This window comes from Phacochoerus africanus, chromosome 3 (assembly GCF_016906955.1).
Source record: "Phacochoerus africanus isolate WHEZ1 chromosome 3, ROS_Pafr_v1, whole genome shotgun sequence".
Classification (NCBI taxonomy): domain Eukaryota; kingdom Metazoa; phylum Chordata; class Mammalia; order Artiodactyla; family Suidae; genus Phacochoerus; species Phacochoerus africanus.
The window spans coordinates 135,865,526-135,888,184 of NC_062546.1; the positions used below are offsets into that span (position 1 = coordinate 135,865,526).

A 22,659-nucleotide genomic window follows, 5' to 3' on the forward strand; every position below is an offset into this window, starting at 1 on the left:
TGATAAAATTAAAGGATAGCTTTGATTTGCTTGAAGGATTACTTCCCTTACTTAATTGTTTAAAGTGCACAGAATTAACACAAAGAGGGGGGAAAGGAGAAAATTAAGAAGGTGACTGCAGAGCCTGAGCTAATTGCAAGCTGATTAGATTGTGCCATGCACGAGCTCTCCCTCCGTTACATACCATCACCAGCTCTGGTCTTTTCCACCCTGCTGCTGCAGCAAACAAGCTGATTTGCTAACAAAGTGGTCAGCTCGGGCACTCGCACAGCAGCTCACGGGGTCCACAGACGGCTGCTCTCCATGTAGAGAATCTCGAGCTCCATTTTCCAATCTGATTACACGGCTCCTTGTTCCAGCAGCCTTAAACCTTCATGGCAGTTTACCAACATTTTCATCACTTTTTTCTTTTACAAAGCAAAAGAACTGATAAGCTCTCAGGTACCCAGGATTTCAGAGTCAATGGCTGGCCAGCAGCCAGCATTCCCTCACCACACAACTGTTTCGGGCCACACTGCATAAAGCAGAAAGGATTTACCAGACAGAGCAGAACTATTCGAATTTTGCCATGTATACAAGGAAGCAGCATGTTTCTGTCCTTACAGATGTTGACTGTTGTGTCTAATCGCATCTAGGAAATAGAGAGACCTAATAAGTAACCTGCCTGTCCCAGCCTCCATTAAAAAAAAAAAAAAAAAAAAGGCACTGCAAAGCAAACCAATGAGCATAAGCCCATGAATTCACTATTCCCCTAACTGAGGTGCTCAGAGACTCTGTCTGGTAAATGCAAAGCACTAATAACTGGTTTTGAAAGTCCTGGTCTGATTATCTGGACCAATTACCTCAATAACTGAAAATAATCCTAGTGACTTTTTTCATTATAAAATCTAAAATTTTGTGGACAACACAAAATACCTGATTAGCATCTTCAAACTTGGCAACCCCCTAATACTTTAAAAAAGACAAACCAAAAGACATAGAAATGAAGTCCAAAATTTGTCATTTGAAGCCACGTCATGAGAATTCATTTGACTCCTTTTAATGCCCAGAAAGCATATCATGCAGTTAGCAGGAGTTTCACCATAATACATCCACATTCAGAAGTTTAAAACAACGACTGCTGTAACATTTCAAGTAGAACACCTATGCACAGACTTTTCCTCCTATATAATATTTTAAAAATTCATTCTTATCTATAGCCCATGGGCCTAAAGTGCAAAATAAATATGGGCCCCAAATACGAAGTTTATAATGAAATAATGTAAATGTTCACTCACTGTATGCTTCCATTCAACCAAAAAACAATAAACAAAAAATAATAGAGCCTCCTTTAATCATGGCCAATAACTTTCTAACAAAAATGAAGAAAACTGGCTTTTAACAGCTGTGGCTCTTCCTGTTCATTTTTGCATAATATTGATCTATAATAAAGGGTGTGGAAGGGGAGGGGATGGAGAGCAGGCTACAGTTATGGGAAAATTGTACAAGTCTAATTACAAGATGCCTCAGTACCACTGCTCGCCAGCTTATTGACCCTCTGTATCTCGGAGTCATTAGCTGGAGTCCCAGCCCTGCCTCCAGGAGAGGGGATTTGAACCCATACCGCCAAAGTGGGGATATTCGAGATTTTGAGCTTGCCAGACAGAGGGGTCATTCCTCCTTGCTGATGAGGAAGACGCTTGTCCCCTGGGGAGGGGAAAACTGGATGAGTGACTGTTGCAAGATTCAGGCAATGGACGTGCTGCTGACTCAGGAATGGACTCTGACAGCCACCCTGCTTCAGCCAAGCCACTCCGAGTGGGAGTGATTTTAGGGCAGCGGCATTGACAGGTACACACAAAAGTTAGGGGAGAATGGAAGAAAGAGGAAAGAGGGAGGAAGGAGCAAATGCAACATCAACTCCTTCTCAAGAAACATGCTCACCAGAAATAAACATTTTTCCTTAGTGCAGGTAGATATTACCTAACAGATAAAATATTTGTTTTTTTAATATTGTATTTGTGGATGTCCATGTTTAGAACACCCACAGCATTTCTGAACAGATTTTAAAGGAGGACATGCATTTTAAAAACCAACAGACTAGGCTGGGTACACATGCACAACACTGCAAAACTCTATAAAACTCATAGAAAGTATACACATCCACCCATGTATGTATTTGCATGTGGGTGGTATTCTGCATAAATGACTGTCAACTTAAAATGCCATTCTCTAATTTATATGCAAATTCTATCTCTGGTAAAATAAAAACATATTTTAAGCAGCTTATAGTGCCAACACATTATTCCCATGAATGATTCCTAGTAAACTATTTATGCCAACTGTGGGGTTTTTTTTTTTATGATTTATTGGAATGGTGAACGAAACCACTTAAACTATAGTTGTCTGTATGAATCAGTAATTTTCATGTTTCTAATTAAAATGTAAACAGCGTAATGAAGACATCAAGTTTTTAGGCAAATGTCTCTTCCAGTGCCACTTGGGGTATGGTAATTACTGGAGCAGATCTATGGATGTTTCTGAATCCCCTACAAGTCCAGATTAAAAGCATTACTGCTAAACCTGGCTTTTTACACCAGGGAATTGTATACTCTAACCCATTCCCAGTTTGCTTACAGATGCACATTGGCACCACCTTTAAAACCTGGCCATTAAAAAAAAAATGGAAAATAACAAAGTAATTTATATTTAAAATGTTGATTATAAGACATTTACTGGCAATCAAAATGCTGGAACTAGGTCTACTCTGATGCAATTCCCTGCCATTAGCTTCTTGGAGAAAAAAGGAAAAAGAAAAAGAAGGAAAGAAAAGAAGAGCAATAGCCAAACAGTGTCTATTCTAAATTTTTAGAGCCCAGGTCTGGGATGAGGGGTGGAAAGATAAGCTGACTCCAGATTCAAAGATAACATTCATTTCCTAGATTTATTTTGTTTCAGTGTCAATTTAAATGAAGTTCACAATATACAAAACAGCAACATTTTAAAATAATATATAATCCATTGAATAAAAGTATGTCATTTTCCCCTCTCATATTCAAGAATATAAAAGTGCCTTTGATATGAAGCTGTAATCTGTTTTCATTTTTATTTCGGCATCTATTTCTCTCAAATTCGTCAAAATTTATCCTAAAGCAAATGACCTCTTACTCGTGCTGAAGAAATACATCACCTCTTCTGCCTACAACTGTTAATTGAACTTCTCTCTGAAGCCTATTTTTCCAAGTTAACCAGTCTGCTTGCTTTACATATTTACTACCTAGCACTTGAACAGTTCTTTAAAAAAAAAAAAAAAAAAAGGTAATTCTGTACCACCCCTCCCTCCACACACCCCTTAGAACTCCTGCAGCCACAGTTGCAGTTGAGTAGTTATGGCTGAAATCTGCAATGATATGAAAAGTCTAAAATGCAGGATAAAAGGAGGATTCTCCTTCCCCCCTCCCACCCCCACCTCTGGACTCAAAGTCCACAGACTGACTGACATGGCCAATTTTCATATTATTTTTACATAAATGCTAGACAAGCATGTTGCTAAGGTTGGCTGTGGAATTGAAAATGGGTAAGAAATGTGAGTGTGGGGGGGTGATGTGAGGCAGAGAAAGAGAGCAATTTTTGCACTGTTATCTTTTATTACTAAAGTAATGCACACAAATAAATGTAGATCCACCATCCTGGGGTCAGAGGAAATGTTTAATCTAAAAGTGTTTTCTACCACTTTTCCATCTAAAAACATATCAGCTTTTTTCTTTTTCTTTTTTTCTGATTTGGGCATACAGACATAGTATGTTGGGGTGGGATATGGAGAGAGAGAGAGAGGATCTGAATGAGGTATATTTTGGTGATGTTTAAATTTTTCTGAACACTCTGGGGGTTTTCCAAGGGAAAGAAAGCTGATTAAACAAGGCCAAGTGTTTTGTCGGCTTAAGGGTGATATCATAGTTGTGTTCAATATCAGAAGTGTTGCGAGTACAGGCATCATTTCTATTCGCTTTGTGCCAGAAAGGTAAACACTGGATTGCATTGTGGATTAAAACAATAAGAAATCCCTTTCCTCTCAGGCTTTCAAGGCCGTGTTAATCGGGTGTAATTTTTAATGAACACTAGCTGCTTGGTACTCATTCAAGACATTTCATTAGAAGGTTATTCATTTAAAAATCAACGTTTCAACCATATCAAGCTGTAACCTTTCTTGAAATGTAAATGAATGGTTTAAATGAGAAGATTAATAAAGAAGGGATGTTCCAATTCCAAGCATGGCATGCTATGTATTTTTAAATTTGTCTATGCCAGATGCTGTCAGTCAGAACAAAAAACTGTCCAAGCAGACAATCTGTGCGTCTGAATGTTGATCATGTTGGAAAGTACAGGGGGGAGGGGGGGGGGAGTGTGTCAAGGATTCATGGTCCTTCATCTTTGCAGTAGAGCAAACACGTCTCTCAGTATAGCGACAGACAGCTGCTTCCACTTTCTAATGTGCCCTAACTTAGATCACTGAAAGAATTGTCAGCACTCAGAGAAACACACAAAGATAACACAGCCAGCTGCCATGGAGGGGAAAACAGCACAGCTCAGAAGAAATGGGATTTGTTCCATTTGCATGATGCGGCCTCCCCTGGGCCCCTTTCTTTCAAATCCAAAGCACAAAAGACAACACTTAACATATTTGCTTAAAGATGACAACCTCATGTTGATTTCATTTGGATGTAACAGTGTCAGGATTACAGATATAAGAATATATTATATCTGTAACAGAGACTGACAAATGTACCCATCAGTGGAACTGTCTGATTCATCTGCTTATACAGCCATTTTACCATCCCAAGGGTGCCATCTAAGTAGTAACTTTAGAAGACTGAAGGTCTAATTTTATTACACCACATTTCAACCTACTAAACAATATTATTTCTAAAATAGATCATTTTTATTGGAAGTCTCCCTGATGAAAAATCCAGTAGACACCAGAGAATTTATGAACTGTATGGGTCCTTTGAACTCAATATACTGCCCATTTTAAACAACTTTTCTTGCTGTATGGCAAAATCCCAGTGTCAAATAAGTGAAAGTTAGAGCAAAGATGTATGTTGTGAATATCTAAGTACACTGATATACTAAACAGATTTTAAAGATAGAGAGATGGGGAGAGAAAGAGATTGATTGATTATATGGACAACTAGAAAATCAGGTCCTACCTGGTACATTTGAATAAATTCTTTGTAACCACTTACTTCTGTCTATTCCATTATATGTCTCCTCTCAATATAACATCCATACTTCAATAGCAACTATATGAATAATCACTGTCTGTCAGTATCTTTTGGACATACACTCAATCTGATTTCCAGTATTCTTTAAGGTAGAGAATAAGACCAGAGAATGATTTAAAGTTAAACTGGCTAGCCTCTAGTCATTATCATATGGACAGCTTAGAAAAAAAAAAAAAAGATTCTGATCTGAAGCCTACACACTTTGACAAATCTTTATTCTGTATGACTTTATGGATTTTTGACTTTATGTTTTAAGAAAATAAAAAGATCTCACAGGATGTGACTGAACTGATTTATTTACATTGACATTACTCCAATTTAGATTTGCTTGATTGGAATTATGGGGGCAAGAATGGAGACATGAGGAACAGGTAGAGAGGAGACCACCATTCTCTTCACGTGTTCAGTACACACCCTGACAAACACACACATAAATGCCTGGGCCACAGTCAGCCCCACCAACTGACTTCCCATAATAAATGCTGGCTCCCTATGCTCCTGCTTTGTCCAAAGGAACACTCTACTGCATGTTGCTATTTACTGGCAACAGTATAATTCACTCATTTGGTCTTGTTTTATAAAATAGAGTTAACTGCTATATGTGAAATTTCTGCACAGCAGATGGTTACCAATCATTATTTTCCATTTGTTTAGTTTCTAGTAAGACCAAGAGAAACTGTGGAATAGTGATGCAAAGAAAACTAGCAGCCTGCATGCTAACCCAATCAGTGCCAGAAGACACGTTAAAAAATTATTTTTATCACACAGTAGATCAAAGCTAAATATAATTTTCAGGGATGGGGACACTATGCACCTCACCCTCATCCATACAGGAAATGCCATTTAACATTTTATTTCTTAGTATGAAATCCTCTAAGATTTAGCCTCTCAATATTTTAAAAGTGACCAAAGTTTCAGAAACAACTTATTATCATCATTAACGTTTGTTATCACCCACACGGAAATCACTTTCTTTACCTCTAAGTGGCCCAGTTGTCCAACAGAAAATGGGAAATAGGAGCCATTTGTGGACAAGTGCACATGCACAGAAAATTAAGCTGTAAATATCTGGACTGGGTTATTACTGGAATCTGGAAACATCTGTGGCTAGAGAACAAGCCAAGCCCCATCTCCACAATATCCAGGTAATTGCTTAAATGATTTATACCTTACTATTTCTATTAAAAATGTCTTTAAAGAGAAACATTTGTAGGCTTGGTTCTGCAATAAAAACTGGTATCTGATTTCACTTGTACAAAATCTTGTGAAAGATGCTACATTTCTTCAAGGACATGTGCATGGCAAAACTAAGCCCTGGACAAAGACTGGAGTGCTAAAAGAAGGCGTGGTCAGTCATTCAAAGAAAACAATCATATCAGGCAAGCCAATTTTAAGTGGCTGATTTGTGATTAGTTTTCATTCTTATCCAAAGAATCCATTTAAAACATTCTCTTCATGCACATATGACAAATATAGTCAAGTCATTTTAAGGTGAACTATACCTCAATATCCATTCTCAATTTCAGTTTTCACTAATTTCATAAATCTTGTTTACTGAGTCTTTAACTGAATATTGTGCCAAATCTATCATGTAAGGGACAAATCAGTACCACCTCTCAGACAGACCTAGGCCACATAGTTAAGAATTTGGAGAGAATTAAATTGGCTCACCTCGATGGTGTCTGTATGGAGCTACTAACTGTCCCATTCAGAATGAAAGAGCTATCTGTGCTGTTAACTGTTTTGCAGGTTTCTCTTCTGAATACTCACACAGACACACACACACACACACACACACACACACACACACGGCTATAGTCTATGTTTTATTTCAGAATTTAAATGAAGAGGGCAATTCTAGCTTCATACTCTAAAAGAATTGCTATTCTAGACCTAACAAAAAATTCAGTGATTGACAGCTATCAACTATGCTTATGAAGGCAAGGCAAAAAAAAAAAAAAAAAAAAAAAAACCAGCAACAACTATTAACCACTGACTTAGCAATGATTCAGCAACTTACATTACTACCTTTTCATAGAAAAAAAAACACCCTATTTTTTTCTATGCGAGAACCAAAGGAAAATATCTGGTGTTTTAGATGTGAAGAATCTTTATGGATATTTTTATTTAACTTGAAACCCCACAACTTTCTGATTAGAATCAGGTAGAATTTTAAGCTTATGTCTTTCAAATCTTTCCTTGATCTAGTTAGGTTGTTGGCAAGACACCATCACAAAGGCGTTACAATTCATAGTCCTTACTCTCAATCTCATGGATTTCAACTTACAGTTAAGCAATTTTAACTTGCTTGAAGAGTACTGAATGGTTTCCGGAAAAAAAACAGAAAAGCTGATTTAACAAAGGAACTAAACAGATTAGTGCAGTCAAACTGCGAAAATGCTCTTATTACTTTTAACCTATTGTTTCACAATCTTTATTATTTTATCTATAATGTACTATGTACTTCCTCACTATTAAAACTCTTTGCTGAAGATACAATGTTTTCATGCAATTGACTAAACATTTGTCCACTGTGGCTCACTTAACAGTATATTTTGCAATAATTCAGGTTCAACAATCAGTATTGCAGATATCTTCTTCTACATGGAGTGTGTGAGATCAACCTAGATTTCAATATGAAGTGGTAAGATAGCACCTAGAAAAGAGCCCAAATTGGAATAAAACTAGTAAGCTTTCAGTACAGCTTATAGGTTTCCTTGGTAAAATTGTGATTTTAGAAGTAGGACAAATAGAGCCTTTGTTTTTTCTGAGTTCTTTTAGGAAGCAATATGAACAAGTGCTTTTCCCTGGTACATCTATCTTTAGGTTCAAATACACAAATATAAAATAGAAATTTTGTAAAATACTGTTGACTAACACATTACAATTTCAACATTTGATCAAAATGAATTTGTCTTAGAAAGTTTTGTAACATGCTATATGTTGTAACATTAGTGACAGGTTTAAGAAAGAAACTGACCCTTCTACAAACACACCAACCCAGCTGGTAATGCATTTGAACCACTAGAAGACAGGGTCATTGGGTGTAACCCCAGCTAAATTGTTTACTGCTCAGTATTTAGTACAAAATAAATTAATAGTGTCAGACACTAAAGATGAAACAAAAATATGTCAATTAAAGTGTTAACTAAAGATATTCACAAACTACAGAGTCAATGAAAGTTATATTAACTGCAGATCGGCTAGTTTGCAAATCACATCTTATCACTCTAAGTACCTCATGTTCCCAAGAAAATCAGTTTTGAGTACTGCCAGGCACATATTTGCACACTGCCTATTGGAGAAAGGACAAAATAGAAAGAAATACCTTAGGAGGTGCTAGTTTCTCATGTTCAACCAAAGGCTGAATAACCAAGTGTCAGTTAACCCTATATTGGCAAGAAGTTGATTTGGCAGCCTCCATGTCTACTATTTTATGTTTCTATACCCTCAAATTGTTCTGACTGCAAACATAAAAGGAACAGTATTTAAATACGTGAAGTATAGTGATTTGAAGCCATGTGTTACTGCCTATAATCTAAATAGGTTATACAGATTTTTGTTAGAATTATAATGTTCTGTTTTTATAAAATAGTTTAAATACTCTCCTCTCCAGAGAAAAGAAAATAGAATAAATTACTATAAGCTCTTTTCTAGGTATATAATTATAAAACTATTTTCAGGATTTTAAGATTATAAAGGCTTTCTTTGGTAATTAAATTACATAGAGAATATAGATATTTCATGTTCAAATGAAATACACAATTTTAATTTTTCTATTATTTAAAAATACTTTTAAAACCTTCCACTTTTAAAAGTAACATTAATAATGGATTAACCAAGTGACAGCCTCCTACACTTTTATCAATTTATTTCACCAAATATTTACTGAACACTTATTATAGGTCTGCATGGTACACACATGTTGAGGATATTAAAAATAAAAAATGGATTAGATGTAGTTGTTCTCAAGGAGCTTACAGTTTCATAAACTGGAAAGAAAAATGCCCAGCAATTTTTAGAGGAAGAAAGATGATGGCAAATGATGGAAAGACTTTTTTTTTAAGTGCTTAGGGAATATCAAGCAGATGTTGAAATGGATCCTGATTAGAGTGCCTCAAGAAGTTTTCATAGATGATGCAACATTTGAGCTAGATGTCAAAGGTATAGCAGGCTTTCAACAGGAGGAGGAAAAGAGCATTCCAGGGAGTAAAAAGAAGTTGAACAAAGATTGGTTAGGGATAAAGTAAAGATGGAGTTGCTTCCAGTTTGATAAACATCCAACTTTCATACTGATCTACAATTCTGACACATTTCTAAAAGGATTTGAAGTCCCTAACTCCATTACTGCTTAAGTTAATCTGCTTGTCAGTCTATTTACATCTCTTATAGAGAAAAAGCATCGGCTAACTAATACTCATCAACGCTCAAGATATTAGAACTGCTGACACATTTGCTTGCAACCAATTAGTAAGCATATTTAATGAATGGTTTCCATCCCTCCTGAAGGGCTTAACAAAGTGATAAATGATCCTTAAGCTTCCTTCATTATTTCCAACGCAATTTCTGGAGTTTCTTAAAGAGAAACAAGAATCTTCGCATTCAGCCACAGGCCATTAGAAAGGTTCCAAGTTACTCAAGCTCACTAGTCAATGACCAAGCAGTCATGGATTATATAGAACTGGGAAAAAAATCTTAACAGCGATTGAATTAACTCTCTCTATAACAAAGTAAACTGAGGCTCAGAGAGGTTGAGGAACTAACCCAAGGTCACCTATATGACAGACTGTTGGCATCTGCTGGCACTTTTCTTCATCACTGACACTTTTCTGAGGTACTTTTACCAGCAAGGTGTTGTTGAACTTTAGCCAGAGAGTAAACTATCTCTAGTACATATTGTTAGTACATTCAATTTTAGATAGCTCTAAGAGTTCCCATAATGGCACAGTGGAGATGAATGTGACTAGGAACCATGAGGTTGTGGGTTCGATCCCTGGCCTCGCTCAGTGGGTTAAGGATCTGGCATTGCCATGAGCTATGATGTAGGTTGCAATGTGGCTCGGATCTGGCATTGCTGTGGCTCTGGTGTAGGCCGGCTGCAACAGCTCCGATTAGACCCCTAGCCTGGGAACCTCCATATGTGGCAGGTGTGGCCCTAAAAAGACAAAATATAACAATAAATAAATAGATAGCTCTAAAAGTTTGAACCAAGAAGAATGATAGTTTTAAAAAAGCAAAAAGTTTAAGATCTCATGAAATGTGAAAAATTTTTGTTTCAGAGAAATGATTCCCAATCCTAACATTACATTAGAATCATAGGGGGAGAAAAAATAAATTTGTCATCACCTTAAATTTTCATTTAACTGGACTGAGGTAGGGGTTTGGCAAGTTTTTTTGGTTTTGTTTTTGGTCATTAAAGTACAGCTAGCATTTATAGGGTAGATACAAAACTTATCATCAAACTTTGCTAGAATCAAATCACATATCTATCTACTTTAATGACCTGACCTCCTATGAGGGCAATAAATGTATTATTTTTCAAGGGAAGTCTTAAAAAAGATAGACCCCCATCCTCAATAGATTTTCTTCTATACTTCATCTGAGGCATAACCAAAATGAGTACATGAGGGGGAAAAAAAATCTAAGAGTAATACGAATCATCTTTGAAGGCATGTATATTTTTTTACACATTTTTTAAATTATAAGGAAGAAAAGGGGGAAACAGTTCTTTTAATTTTGGTGGTTACAAATCCTATATATCCAAGATTTGGTATAGAACCTAACACTTTTAAAAAGGAGAACATAATTTGTTTAGAGTATAGTGCTGTGTGCTAATTAACATGCACTAGTCACTAATTCCTAAAAAATGTTTTGTCACAATTATATTAGGATTTAATTTTTTAATTGCTAAATCATTTTTAGCAACAGCCACATGAAAAAAGTCCTTCCCCTTAGTTTCCTCAACAACTTCCCTAATTTCTTTTGCCTTTGGCTGTTTTCTCATTCCTGTAAGTTGTCTTTCACCTTTTGTCTGTGCCAAAAAATGCTGCTACACTTTCCTCCTAAAACAGTCCAATTTCCTCTTAATTAATTCAAACTACTACCTCATGCTCCAAATGTCATATTCCAGTGGCTCAAGTGAAATTTGATTTTCCAGTTGATCAAGTAATAAGCAGCCCTATAGATAAATAATTAAATAAAAGGAAAAAATCTAAACCCATCAAAATAATACATAGGTACGGGTAAGAATGAATTCCAGGAGCAGAAGGATGGATGAGAGAGAAAGATTTCTAGCCAGTTTGCAAATATCAAAACAGATAGAAAACCATTCCACCACTGGCCTCAAGCACAAGGATACCAGCAGAGTTGGCGACTGGAATTTACAGATAAATAAATATTTTTAAAATATTTTTAAAATATGTATTTAGGTACATGTATGCCTAACAGTTATACATAAGCAATACCTCCAAGATGGTAGCTTAGTAACAGTGGCATTTTGATTTCAAAGGAGAGTAAATTTCAAGGAAATAGAATTATATTAGGGTAAAATTGGGGATTTTGGTCCATCATTATGAACAAAACCATACCATATGTTGTGCTCTTCTCACTAGGTATTTTAAAAAATAAACAATAAAAAAGAGTTTCCTATAAGGTCTTTTTACTTTGATGCTAAAACAAAATAAAACAAGGCAAAAATAAAATAAAATTAATGCACTGTATGCACTCATTGAGGACTGATTAAAAGAAAAAGGTATAATAAAGAACTTTCAATATTGACTTTTTCCTAATACTTTAACTGCTTAAATATTACCGATAGATATTTCAGACGCATAGTAAAAAAAAAAAAAAAAAAAAAGAAATAACAACTCCAAAGGGATTTTTTTATATGTATAGACAGACTTCTTCTAGAAAGATACCACTTAGTCTAAACATCTATATCTGAAGAAGATTATTTAGTCCTACTATCTTACCATCCATAAGTAAATTCCTATTGATGGTTAGTTGATTGGTATTCTTAGAATTACATAAAACATATTTTTCCAATTAGGGAACACATCATATTCTTAATACATTTAAAATCTTCTCATTGAAAGAATAAGCATTGTTCATGTTGGCACATAAAATTCCTTCTAGTTGGTTATATAAGGATTCAGGCCATGCAGAATTCCAATGTCTACATTTGGGTCATATCAGTATTCCCCTCAAAAAAATGTTGCTTAATTTTCTGCATAATGCAAACTAAAATCTCTCTTTAAAGAACTTTATACCAACACTACTGGAGTAAGATACCACAGTAAGGGTGGGGGGTGGGGGGGAATTAAACCCACATCTTTTGTAAGTTGGGCCTAAAATTGACTCCAGATTTGTGACTCATGAACAGAAAGTCAGTTTTAATATAGACATGCTTTAAAAAGTAAAAATGGCTATTATTCTTAACAAGTTACATATTGAGTATTATTCTTTAAAAATGACTCATAAAATATCTTTTTAAGTACTTAAAGTCATGATTATGTTCTACTCTTTTACCTCTGCTTGAATTGCAATTTTTCATTTTCCAGGAAAGGATACATTTTCCAACTAACCCTGTTAACCTAATTACTCATAAAGAAATACCAAAAGGGTCCCTGACATCAGTACCTTCACAAAGAAATGTATCTGTGCACACACACAAGAGCATCTTTCATTTAGATTATCAAAACTGTAATTTTTATGTAAAAGATTCTTTTTGATCCATAGAATTCCTGGCACAAGCACTTAAAGTTTGCAAACAGTAAGACTGTCCTATCCATATCCTTATTTCTTCATATATTTAAATTCAAAAGTATTAACTATTAAGCTTAAAAGACTAATAGTGTTCTGTTTATTTAATGGTATTTGATCTTAAATGAGTATTATATTGAAAATACTTTCAATTTTAAAGGAATATTTTATCATACCCAGAATAATTATCTTGTAAGATTAAAATCAGTGAATCATACCTAACTAAGATCTAAAATTTAGCATCATTCAGGTATGTGATCTAAGAGAAAGAATTTATAATCTTCACTTCAATTTGAAATGGAAAGGGAGAAGCGAATAGAAGGACAATAAAACAATATTTTGGGCATAATGATGCCACATATTTACACAGATTCCTAGTTTAATCCTTTTTAAAGCCAAACCTTTAATATGAAAACATAACATACTAAAAGGTATGAGTACAGTGGGGAAAGAATGTTTCCAATTTAAATTATACTACACAATCTGTAAATAGGTTATACAACATAGAATATTAAAAAATATGCATGTGGCTAACTACCCCTTTAAAAATTCAAGTTTACAATGCCTTTAATGCAAAAGATTCCTAAACTGTGGGATGAATTTATAATTAAATAGGACAGTGTTGTAATAGTTATTTCCAAGCCTCTTCTCATTAAAGTACATGTCAACTGAGAGAGCAATGCCTTGTTATTAGACAGGGCAAAGATTTTTCTTCTTAGAAGGTTTCATATATAGTATTTCTCTCTACCAAGTCTAACGAGGCATTCAAAATAAGTTCAGTTTTTTCTTCTTCAGAAATATCTTTAAAGCCCCCCCCTCAACCAGTCTTGGATTACATAAAAGAATAGTTACTTTTCTGAGCTCTTTGATATTTTTCTTCCTGGCAGAGTCATCTGATGTGGGAAATAGCTTTTGAAAATAAATGGTGCAACTTCAAGTGCACTCAGATCCATTACTTGCTGGACATTCTATCGTATCTCAGTTTTGATTTGAAAAAGCCGCTTGACTTCAAAATTTAGTTTTAGGGATCTCCATATGAAGCTTGATCTCATTGAGAAGTATCTTGGAAAGCAAAGATGTAAACGTTTTGTCCACCCATTCTGTTCAAACCAACAAACTGTTCAAACCAACAAGGAAAGGAGTCCTAGATGGTGACTCCATTATTCAGGGAAAAGGGGACCATCCTTGTTTAAGTTTAGAAAACAAGTTACAATTTGAATATAACATCCTGCAAAGTTTATGTTACTGCATGAAAGAGTTACTTTTCATCTTTAACACAGCTGTCACCACATGTTTACACAACTACAATGCCACTTCCTAATGTCAAAATATCAATATTGCTGCTACTATAACAAGGCAATTATTTTTGTCTGTCCCTCTTCCCTGATTCAATGAGTTGTGCTTTTACTTCTCAATGGCCACAATGTTCTATATTTTTAGATAACTTAGGATTCTCCATTAGAAATACTTACTTTGAAGCTGGGGAAGGGATACTTATTTCACTTGTGCTTGAAACTTAGGGGATGGTACAGAGAGAGCTACAGAGAAACCCCCAGGCTCTTATTTCAAATTTTACAAAAATTCTCCCACCCTGATCATTCTGTGCTTGGGGAAAGCATATTTAAATATGTACCTGCCTGCAAATAATTACAAAACCCAAAGCTGCTTTTAAGAGCTGCACAAAAATTCATGTGATATATGGGAGCACATTACCAGGCAAAAGGCAAGGTAAGATAAAGGCAGATATTTCAATCACTAGTTCATGCATAGAAAGAGCAAAAGATACCTAATGGTCCATTTTCCCATTGAGGTTCTTAGTCAACACCATCAGTCCCTCTTTAGGCAAGGGCACAGGGAATCACTGTGGAACGGTCAGTGTCCACACAGAAAATCCAGTGACTTCCACAAAGCAGGCCCTTAATAAAAGTTTGTGGGTAAAGAAGGCAGGGTCCGCTTCATTGCCTTATGACCGAAGCAGGCCCACAGATCTCCCCCACACAAGGGCCTTGCATTTGGTTTAATCCTCTGCTTATTGCTGTCTTGAATTCTTAATATTTTTTGAACAAGGTGCCCCACATTTTAATTTTGCACCAAGCCCAGAAATTATGTAGCCAGCCCTAGGTGAAGGTGACAATGTGTGTTGACGGTAAGGATAATAAATCAGAAGAATTGCAAACAGTTTACAGCAACATCTGGAAACCCATGGCTTTGCATTATACTACTTTAAATTTTTTATTTTGAATGTTATTGTTTCCATGAATAATATTTCCTAAAGAACCAAAGCATGAGAGTAGAGGTCACCCATTCTCAGAGGAGTTTACTGTCATAAGTATATGGCATTTAATCAACTGCCAGTTGCTTAAAAAGCATCTAATTGACATAATGCAAACATTAGATGGGGGGGTGGTGTTGGTGAATGAAGTAAAATTCAGTTTCTGAATTTTCCTGCCATCAGTATGTCCACAAGTAGGGTGGGATAAATATATAAATTACCAGAGGAAATAAAAACTTAAAGGAAAGGAACTGAATAAAGGTATTCTCAACATTAGGATTTTGGGGAAAAGAAAACATTTTGTGAGTATTTTACATTATGTATTCTGCAGTAAGAAAATACTTTTTGTAAGTATTTAATAAATACCACTCATATGAAAATGGGAGCAAAATCCTACTGAGAAGCAAATTTTCCAATATTATTTAAAAAATACTTTCTAAAAAGGATTTCCCAACATAAAAATATAAGTACTTAGGCTGGGTTGCAGGGTAAAAACAGGTTTAACCTTGGGCCTTCATGTAATAAATCATGCATTTCTATTTTCAAGACGTATCAGTTTCAAAAATGATTGGAAGCAGTAATGCTGCCAATGCTTTGTGAAAGTCATAGTTGCTCAAGTATAAGCAAACATGTCCATTTATACGTATATTCAACATACATACTTCTGCACTGAAATTCGCCTCTGAATTCATTGCTTTTAACATACTCTGAAACCACAGCCCACCATATGCAATGTTAAACAAAGTGTCAATATTCAAGAAACAAGACAACAAGCAGATTTGTTGCACAAAATATGTAAATATTATTAACAGAAAGTGCCATATGACATCTCATGTTTGGATGGTTTCTGACCACCTATCTTTTCTGCGCCTCAGTCTCTTAACTAAGACTGTCGTCAACAGGTACAGTGCCCGTGCTGTGCTGAGGCAGAACTCCTGAGCTGGCATCTGGGGTGCTGCCCTAAGGAAACTCTGCATACCCATCTGCTTTTGAGTTGTTTCAAACTTATCAGCACAATTGATTTCTACCACATTTTGGCCTACCTTTATTTCCACTATCTGCAGTTCTGGTTATAAGCATCCCCTCGTGTACAACTGCCATTTAAATGATAAAATCAAAAATATCAAAAAGGATCATTAATCAGCAATCATGTTAAAGCATCTAGACTTGAGATTTCTACCATAAGTTAAAAGAAAAGTTGATAAAAATTCAAGTTTAGGAGAAAAAAGGAAAAAATTACAAAATCCAATCATGAAAAGCATGTGTTAAGCAGGCATTTATTTGCAGTCTTTCAAAAACAAAAAGTCTTTCATTTTAATAGTTAAAAAAGAATTAGCTAGTGTCTGTTGTGAGAGAGAGAGAGAGAAAGAGTTAACTGTAAGGTGGGATAATTTTTTGGACTTGAAGTCTTCTAAGCAGTAACTCAAAATAATTTCTAGGTTCCATTGATTTTAATAAAACATTAACTCTTGTATATCCTAAAAGAAAGAGACAATTATATTGAGTGTTTTTGATTGAAAGAAAAAAAAATTGCATTGTTTTTTGTGCCACTTGTTTGTTCTAGTTTATCAGTGACCAAAGATAAAAAAAGCAGATATGCTGATTAATCAAGTCTTATTGATCAGTAGCATACATCAATATATCACACAAATGTCTGCAGAAAAATTTCTCCCAATCAAAAATTTATAAACCAATTTAAATTCCTGGTAATTAAAATTATTAGCTCTACAAAAACAAATGTCATACTCTACAAAAGTACGTGAAATTTGTACCCAAGAATATATTGATCAAAGGCAAAACAGCAAACATTTCTATCAAACCAAGGTTCTCAGAACAAACTGGAAAGTGCAAAACATAAAAGCTTACAATTGTTTCAAATATACCTAGCAATCCCTGCTGATTTTGGACCATTAAAACTGATTACTTAATTAGACAATCATTCAAGGCATCCAAACACTCAAGACAAAAACAGAGAGTTAGTAACACAGCCGTCTTCACCTTGAGATGAAAATTCTGGAAAATGATGCAGACGCTTAAACTTTCAGGATCTGTCCCCATGCATAAACTAAGCAAAATATTAAATTCTAAAAGGTAACATCCCAAAGCTCAGGAAAAAAATAATTTACCTATAATGATATTACTCATCTGTTTTTTTCAGGTGGCTAATATTTTAAACTATCTTAGAAATACCAAGTTATAATATAGATTGCCTCTAGATTCTTGCATGTACTGCTTCCTTTCTCCCCTCTGGTCATACTCTTGTAAAAGTAATTAACAAAAAATTTTCTCTCTTGTATATCTGTCAGAAGTAACTGCCTTCCAAGTTCCTTCCTAACATGAATAAAAACAAAAAAAAAAAATTTTTCTCTTTACGGGAAAAAAAGTACTGGAAACTCGGCCGTAAGAGTCTTTAATATAACTAAGAGAAAAACTCTATCTTTTCACTCAGAAGGTATCAGAGACATTTTTAAGAATTTCACTGATTCTGTGCAGCTACAGTCAGGAAAAAGAAAAAATATTCTCTGTTTTCAAAAAAAGATGGTTTCTGAAATAATTCCAAAGAGACTCTATACGCTGTCTTTAAATAAGGAGAAGAAAAAAACAAGCCAACTCACACATACAGCTTCCAAACAGAAGTCTTACCCTCTTCCAGGAAAACAACAATGAGATTTTATTACCCTGCTATGATTCTTTCATTTCAGACATGATTAATTAGTAAGTATTACACTTCCCCAAACTCCCACTACACACTTCGTGGTCTATCAGCCTAGTTGTTGATAGACCCGTATGAAATAACAAGTAGCCACCAACAGTAAAAGACAAGTGCCCAAAACTCTATTTCAAAGAAGGAACACTTCTTTCCTACCTTTGCCTCCCTAAATGAAGCAGGCTGCTTGAACTGCTTTCACCAAATTTTTTTTTTTAACTTGATCATTTTCTTAATAGTATCATTTAAAATTTGAATAATGCATGCAACATATTCAGCACTCAAGAATACATGGCATATTAATCTGTTACCTACCTATATTTTAGAGCTGAATTTCTGAGAGACTTGTGAGTCCCCGTAGTTTATATTGATAAAGACCCACAGGCACAATTAATAAACAATAAAGATGATGTGAGTAAGCATGTTTTAGGAAGTGGTTTTTATAGAAAAAAATGTTTCTCTCTCAAATAAAAGCTATTATGTCACACATTTAATGAAGATGGGAAACAGAAAGGACTAAAAGAGAAGAGGAAGGGAAGAGAGCCACTCTAAAATCTGAGTGAATGAAAACTCTGATTCTCTGTATATTGTTCCAAAACATTGTTTCAAAATAATTTCCCCTTTAAAATAATCATTTTCAAAATGACCATATGAACCAAGAAGCCAGCTATAACTGAAGGTCCTAGACATATGTATTTGAACAACCGTCAATTTATAAAAGCTGGGATTTCCCCTTCAACCTTTCAACTGTTATGTCCAAAAAACTTCACACATAGTACAATACTAATAAATAGATCTTGTTGGTTCCAGGAAACATTTTTTTTTAATCTATTCTGGTCAAAATACCCTTGCTTTTTTTCTGTTGTATTAAATTTAGGATCAAAAACATCAAAGCAGTTTCCACCTCGGACATAACTTTTAGAGGATCAATGTGACAAGGCAGTCCCTGATAGATGTTTCTCTTGATAAACGACTTGTTCAAAAGAGACATTGTAGCTTTCATTTCCTGACCACAACACACTTTTAATTTGCAACAGCAGAGCTGCCAGAGTGTGAGCACTTGCCTACTTTCCAGCCTTTTAGGTTTGTAGCTCTGGTTCCTTTAGGCCACACATTTGAGACAAACAAAATCTAAAAATAATCAGAGTAATAAGAGTGACAAAATAGGAGCCAATAACGCCCCAGGATACATATGCACAAGTGGCTACTTTATAGCTGTATATATAAACTTTTCCTTGCAGAATTCTAGTGCATGATAACAAGCTTCCTGAATGGACATCACTTTTACAGCGGGCATTTAAACACACATGGAAATAAATTATGTGACTATTATTTAAAAGTAAGCAGAGACTTGGGGGGGGCAATTTATACACTTAAATCTGCTATTAAATGTCATGAATTACATGATTGCCTAATCCAAAGAGTTTTTTACATATTATGGCAATAATTATTATTACTACTTCCTAGAAATCACATTTAAGTATCAATACGGTGAACAGTCAAACCATCCAATTTCTGCTCTCAGCACATTGTCCGAGCTCCGATTTAAAATTTATAAATGTAATATCCGCCTCATCACAGGCAGCAGCCCAATCTGCTCTGAATATATATTACAGCTTTAACATCACAGAGGGAAATCGCCCATCTGGCAATCCCATTCGCTCCAACAGCTCCGGGGGAAAAAAGCTGTGCTCTCTCCTCCTTAAAACATTTCTCAGGGCAAATTATGTGCATCTAAAATAAACAGTCTTCTTATTGATCGCTTCAAAGTCAACAAGTTCCAAATGCAAAATTCAATCAAACCCTTCCTATCATGTAAGAGCGGTATGTGTTTAGCTCAATAGTCACCAGAGTCCAACCAGAAGTGTCTGTCGCGCATCGGCTCTTGAAGTCCCTTTCCTTGTATTCACATTTGTGTTATGAGAGAGCAGTAACCACGGCCACATTACAGACCCATGGCAGCTTTGCCCCACTGCTATTTCTTTCTTTCATATTCTCCCTTCCCTTCTTTCTCTCTTTTCAGGGTGAATGTATGGTGGTGAGATATATGTAACAAAAACAAAAACAACAAAAGAGTTTAAAGTAGACATATCCTTTGGTTATGCAAAATACTTTTAACAGCTTTTTGTTGTTGCTCCCTCCTAGTCTTAATTGAATATCACAAAGTGTACACATGGAATGGTCACAAGAGCTATTGAAATCCCCCTCTCACTCCATTTATCTGACCTCTTTTTTTTTTTTTTTCCTGGTAAAGAAAGAGGAAAGAGAGATTTCAAACAAAGTCAATTTCAGTGCCTGCTTATTTAATTCTGTCACAGGTTAAAAGTAAAAAACGCTGACAGGCAGACAAGTGAATGGCAAGGGAAAAACAAAACAAAAAACAAAAAAACCCTACCACTGTTCCTTAAAAGGCATTAAGGACTTTAAGCAATCAAATACATTTTTTTTATTTTCATGTATTAGATATCCCTTCACTCACCCCAAAAAACCACACTCAGAAGAACTGATTACTCCACAAAGTGCAATCATTGAGAGCAGAGAGTCAAAATTCATTAATAGATTGAGAAAAAAAATTTCATCCACTTCTGTGTGTGTACATATGTATATAAATATATATACTTTCATTAGTAAGCATTCTTTCCCCACAATCGCACCCTCTCCCCGCTCCGCCCAGCCCCCTCCCCCCAAAAAACCTCACACTGAGTTTAACTCATTTACATACCATTTGACTTCAGTGGTTATATAGCGCATTACTAGCAACATGCAACTTTGGGATTACAGCTAAAACCAATAAAGGTGGACTTCAGGAATCTATTAATCAAAACTGAAATATACAAACAAGTAATAGCAAAAACAAACAAGATTTTGACAGATTAAAATATCCATATATATATATTTTAAAGGAATTATATATCATGAGCAGCTGCTTCCCAAGCAGAGTCTTCAATGGTTTTATCATGCTATTTAATTTGTCTTTCCTATTTAGATGCAAAGGAAGTAAATTCCAAAACTGACATACCATAAACACTGGTGCTACTGATCATTTCTTGCTGGCAGCACAAAAAGCTGAATTGGATTTCTCACAAGCAGGAATTCCAAAGGTTGCTTTTCATTAAAGCCACTTTTCCTCTCAGCTATCAAATGTCACTGCCTTGAAACGTGGGCCCTTTCGTCAGGTATTCATTTAACCTACATGCATATAATTAAGGGGGAAAGCAACATCAACAAAAAGGGGATCTCAGATCACAGGAGAAGAAAGAAAGGAAAAAAAGCACATGACCAGGAATGCAAGTCCATGTCAATTTCACTCACTCCCATTGAAACTAACAAGAGCTCCGGGGAGGACGGTAATAGGATCAGTGGATTGTATATACCATTAAATTATACATCTTTCTCTCCCGTTCCTTGCCAACAATACGCCCACCACGCTGTACCCCCTCCAAGATGATGTGCTTACATTTTTCTGCAACCGATCTTCTGACATTTTCACGTCCCTCAGCCACGAGATTGTAATTTAACCTCAACTTTTTGTGTGTGCAAGATTCTTATTTACACTTCTTATTTACTTAGAAGTTAGTTCCCAAAGAAAGTCTAGCCCCACCCTATGGCTCCGCTTTCTTTTTCTTTTTTTTTTTTTTTTAATTTTCGAAGTAAAAATATAGTAATAAGTAAGCTCAATATAGCGGAAAACGAGACTCTTGCAACCGCGAACTCTTAATCCTACACTATTGTTACAATGATTAAGCAGCAAAAATATGCATTATAATGTTTCAGGGCTACTTTGTACTGAGAAATTAGACAGCAGGTTGGTGTACAGAACAGAAACGGGGTGCAAATTAAATTTAATGTTTACGGCACAACTCGAAGATCTCTTTTCATTACAGGTCTTGGATTTATTTATATTCTTTAAAATTAAACAAAAACAAAAACAAATTTAAACAGATGGTAGAAAACTACGAAGCTCCTCTTACCTGAACGCGCGGAGCGAAAACCCGATAGGTTAGCGTAGCATCGATCCGATGTGTTTGCTGATGAATGGAAGCTAGGGTTAAGTGAAGGTGCCTATGATTTGAAATCATTCCAAGTTTTTGAAGGGAAGACGGACTGCAGCCTCTGCCATGTTGGAATTTCAAACCCAAAACAGCTGCTTGGAAGGAGCCAGCATGCCAGAGGCTGGGCGCAGGCGCAGAGCGCCGCCGAGCCAAATTCAAATCACTTTCACACTAAGAGCCAAAGATCAGTTTTCAAAGGAGAGAGGGAGAAAGAGACCGAGGCTGCCGTGAGGGAGAGAAGACGGGAGGCAGTGGCGAGAGGCGGGCAGTGGAGAGAGACGGGCAGCGGGAGGACCGGGAGGGAGAGGGAGAGGCGCACGGAGCCCGCGGAGCTGGAGGGGGAGAAAGGGAGGCGGGAGGCAAGCGGCGAGCGAGCTAGAGACGCGCCAGAGATTCATGGGCAGGGAGGGCTCAATGGCCGCGCCGCGCTGGCCGGCCGGCCGCTCGGGTCATGTTACACGGCCGGGGCCGCGGCGGCCGCCCAGCCTCGTCGACGCGCTCACGCGGCCCGGAGGGGGCCCCGAGGTCATGATTACGCGCGCGGGGACAGGGAGCTCTGCCTGCCCGCACTCTCAGGCGGCCCAGTCTGGGGAAAGGGGAGCGATG

The 22,659-nt window shown here is 36.1% G+C and overlaps 1 protein-coding gene across 1 annotated transcript in view; it reads right to left on the reverse strand.

Annotated features, from left to right (window-relative positions):
• FIGN (fidgetin, microtubule severing factor) overlaps positions 1–22,454 on the reverse strand; it is a 130,971-nt gene extending 108,517 nt beyond the window's left edge. The window contains exons 1-2 of the mRNA XM_047772749.1: positions 21,973–22,454; positions 21,021–21,190 (exon numbers count right to left, since the gene is read on the reverse strand). Coding sequence (XP_047628705.1) covers positions 21,021–21,045 — 25 coding nt within the window. The 5' untranslated portion in view covers positions 21,046–21,190; positions 21,973–22,454. The remainder of the gene's footprint in view (positions 1–21,020; positions 21,191–21,972) is intronic.
• Positions 22,455–22,659: the final 205 nt, after the last annotated feature.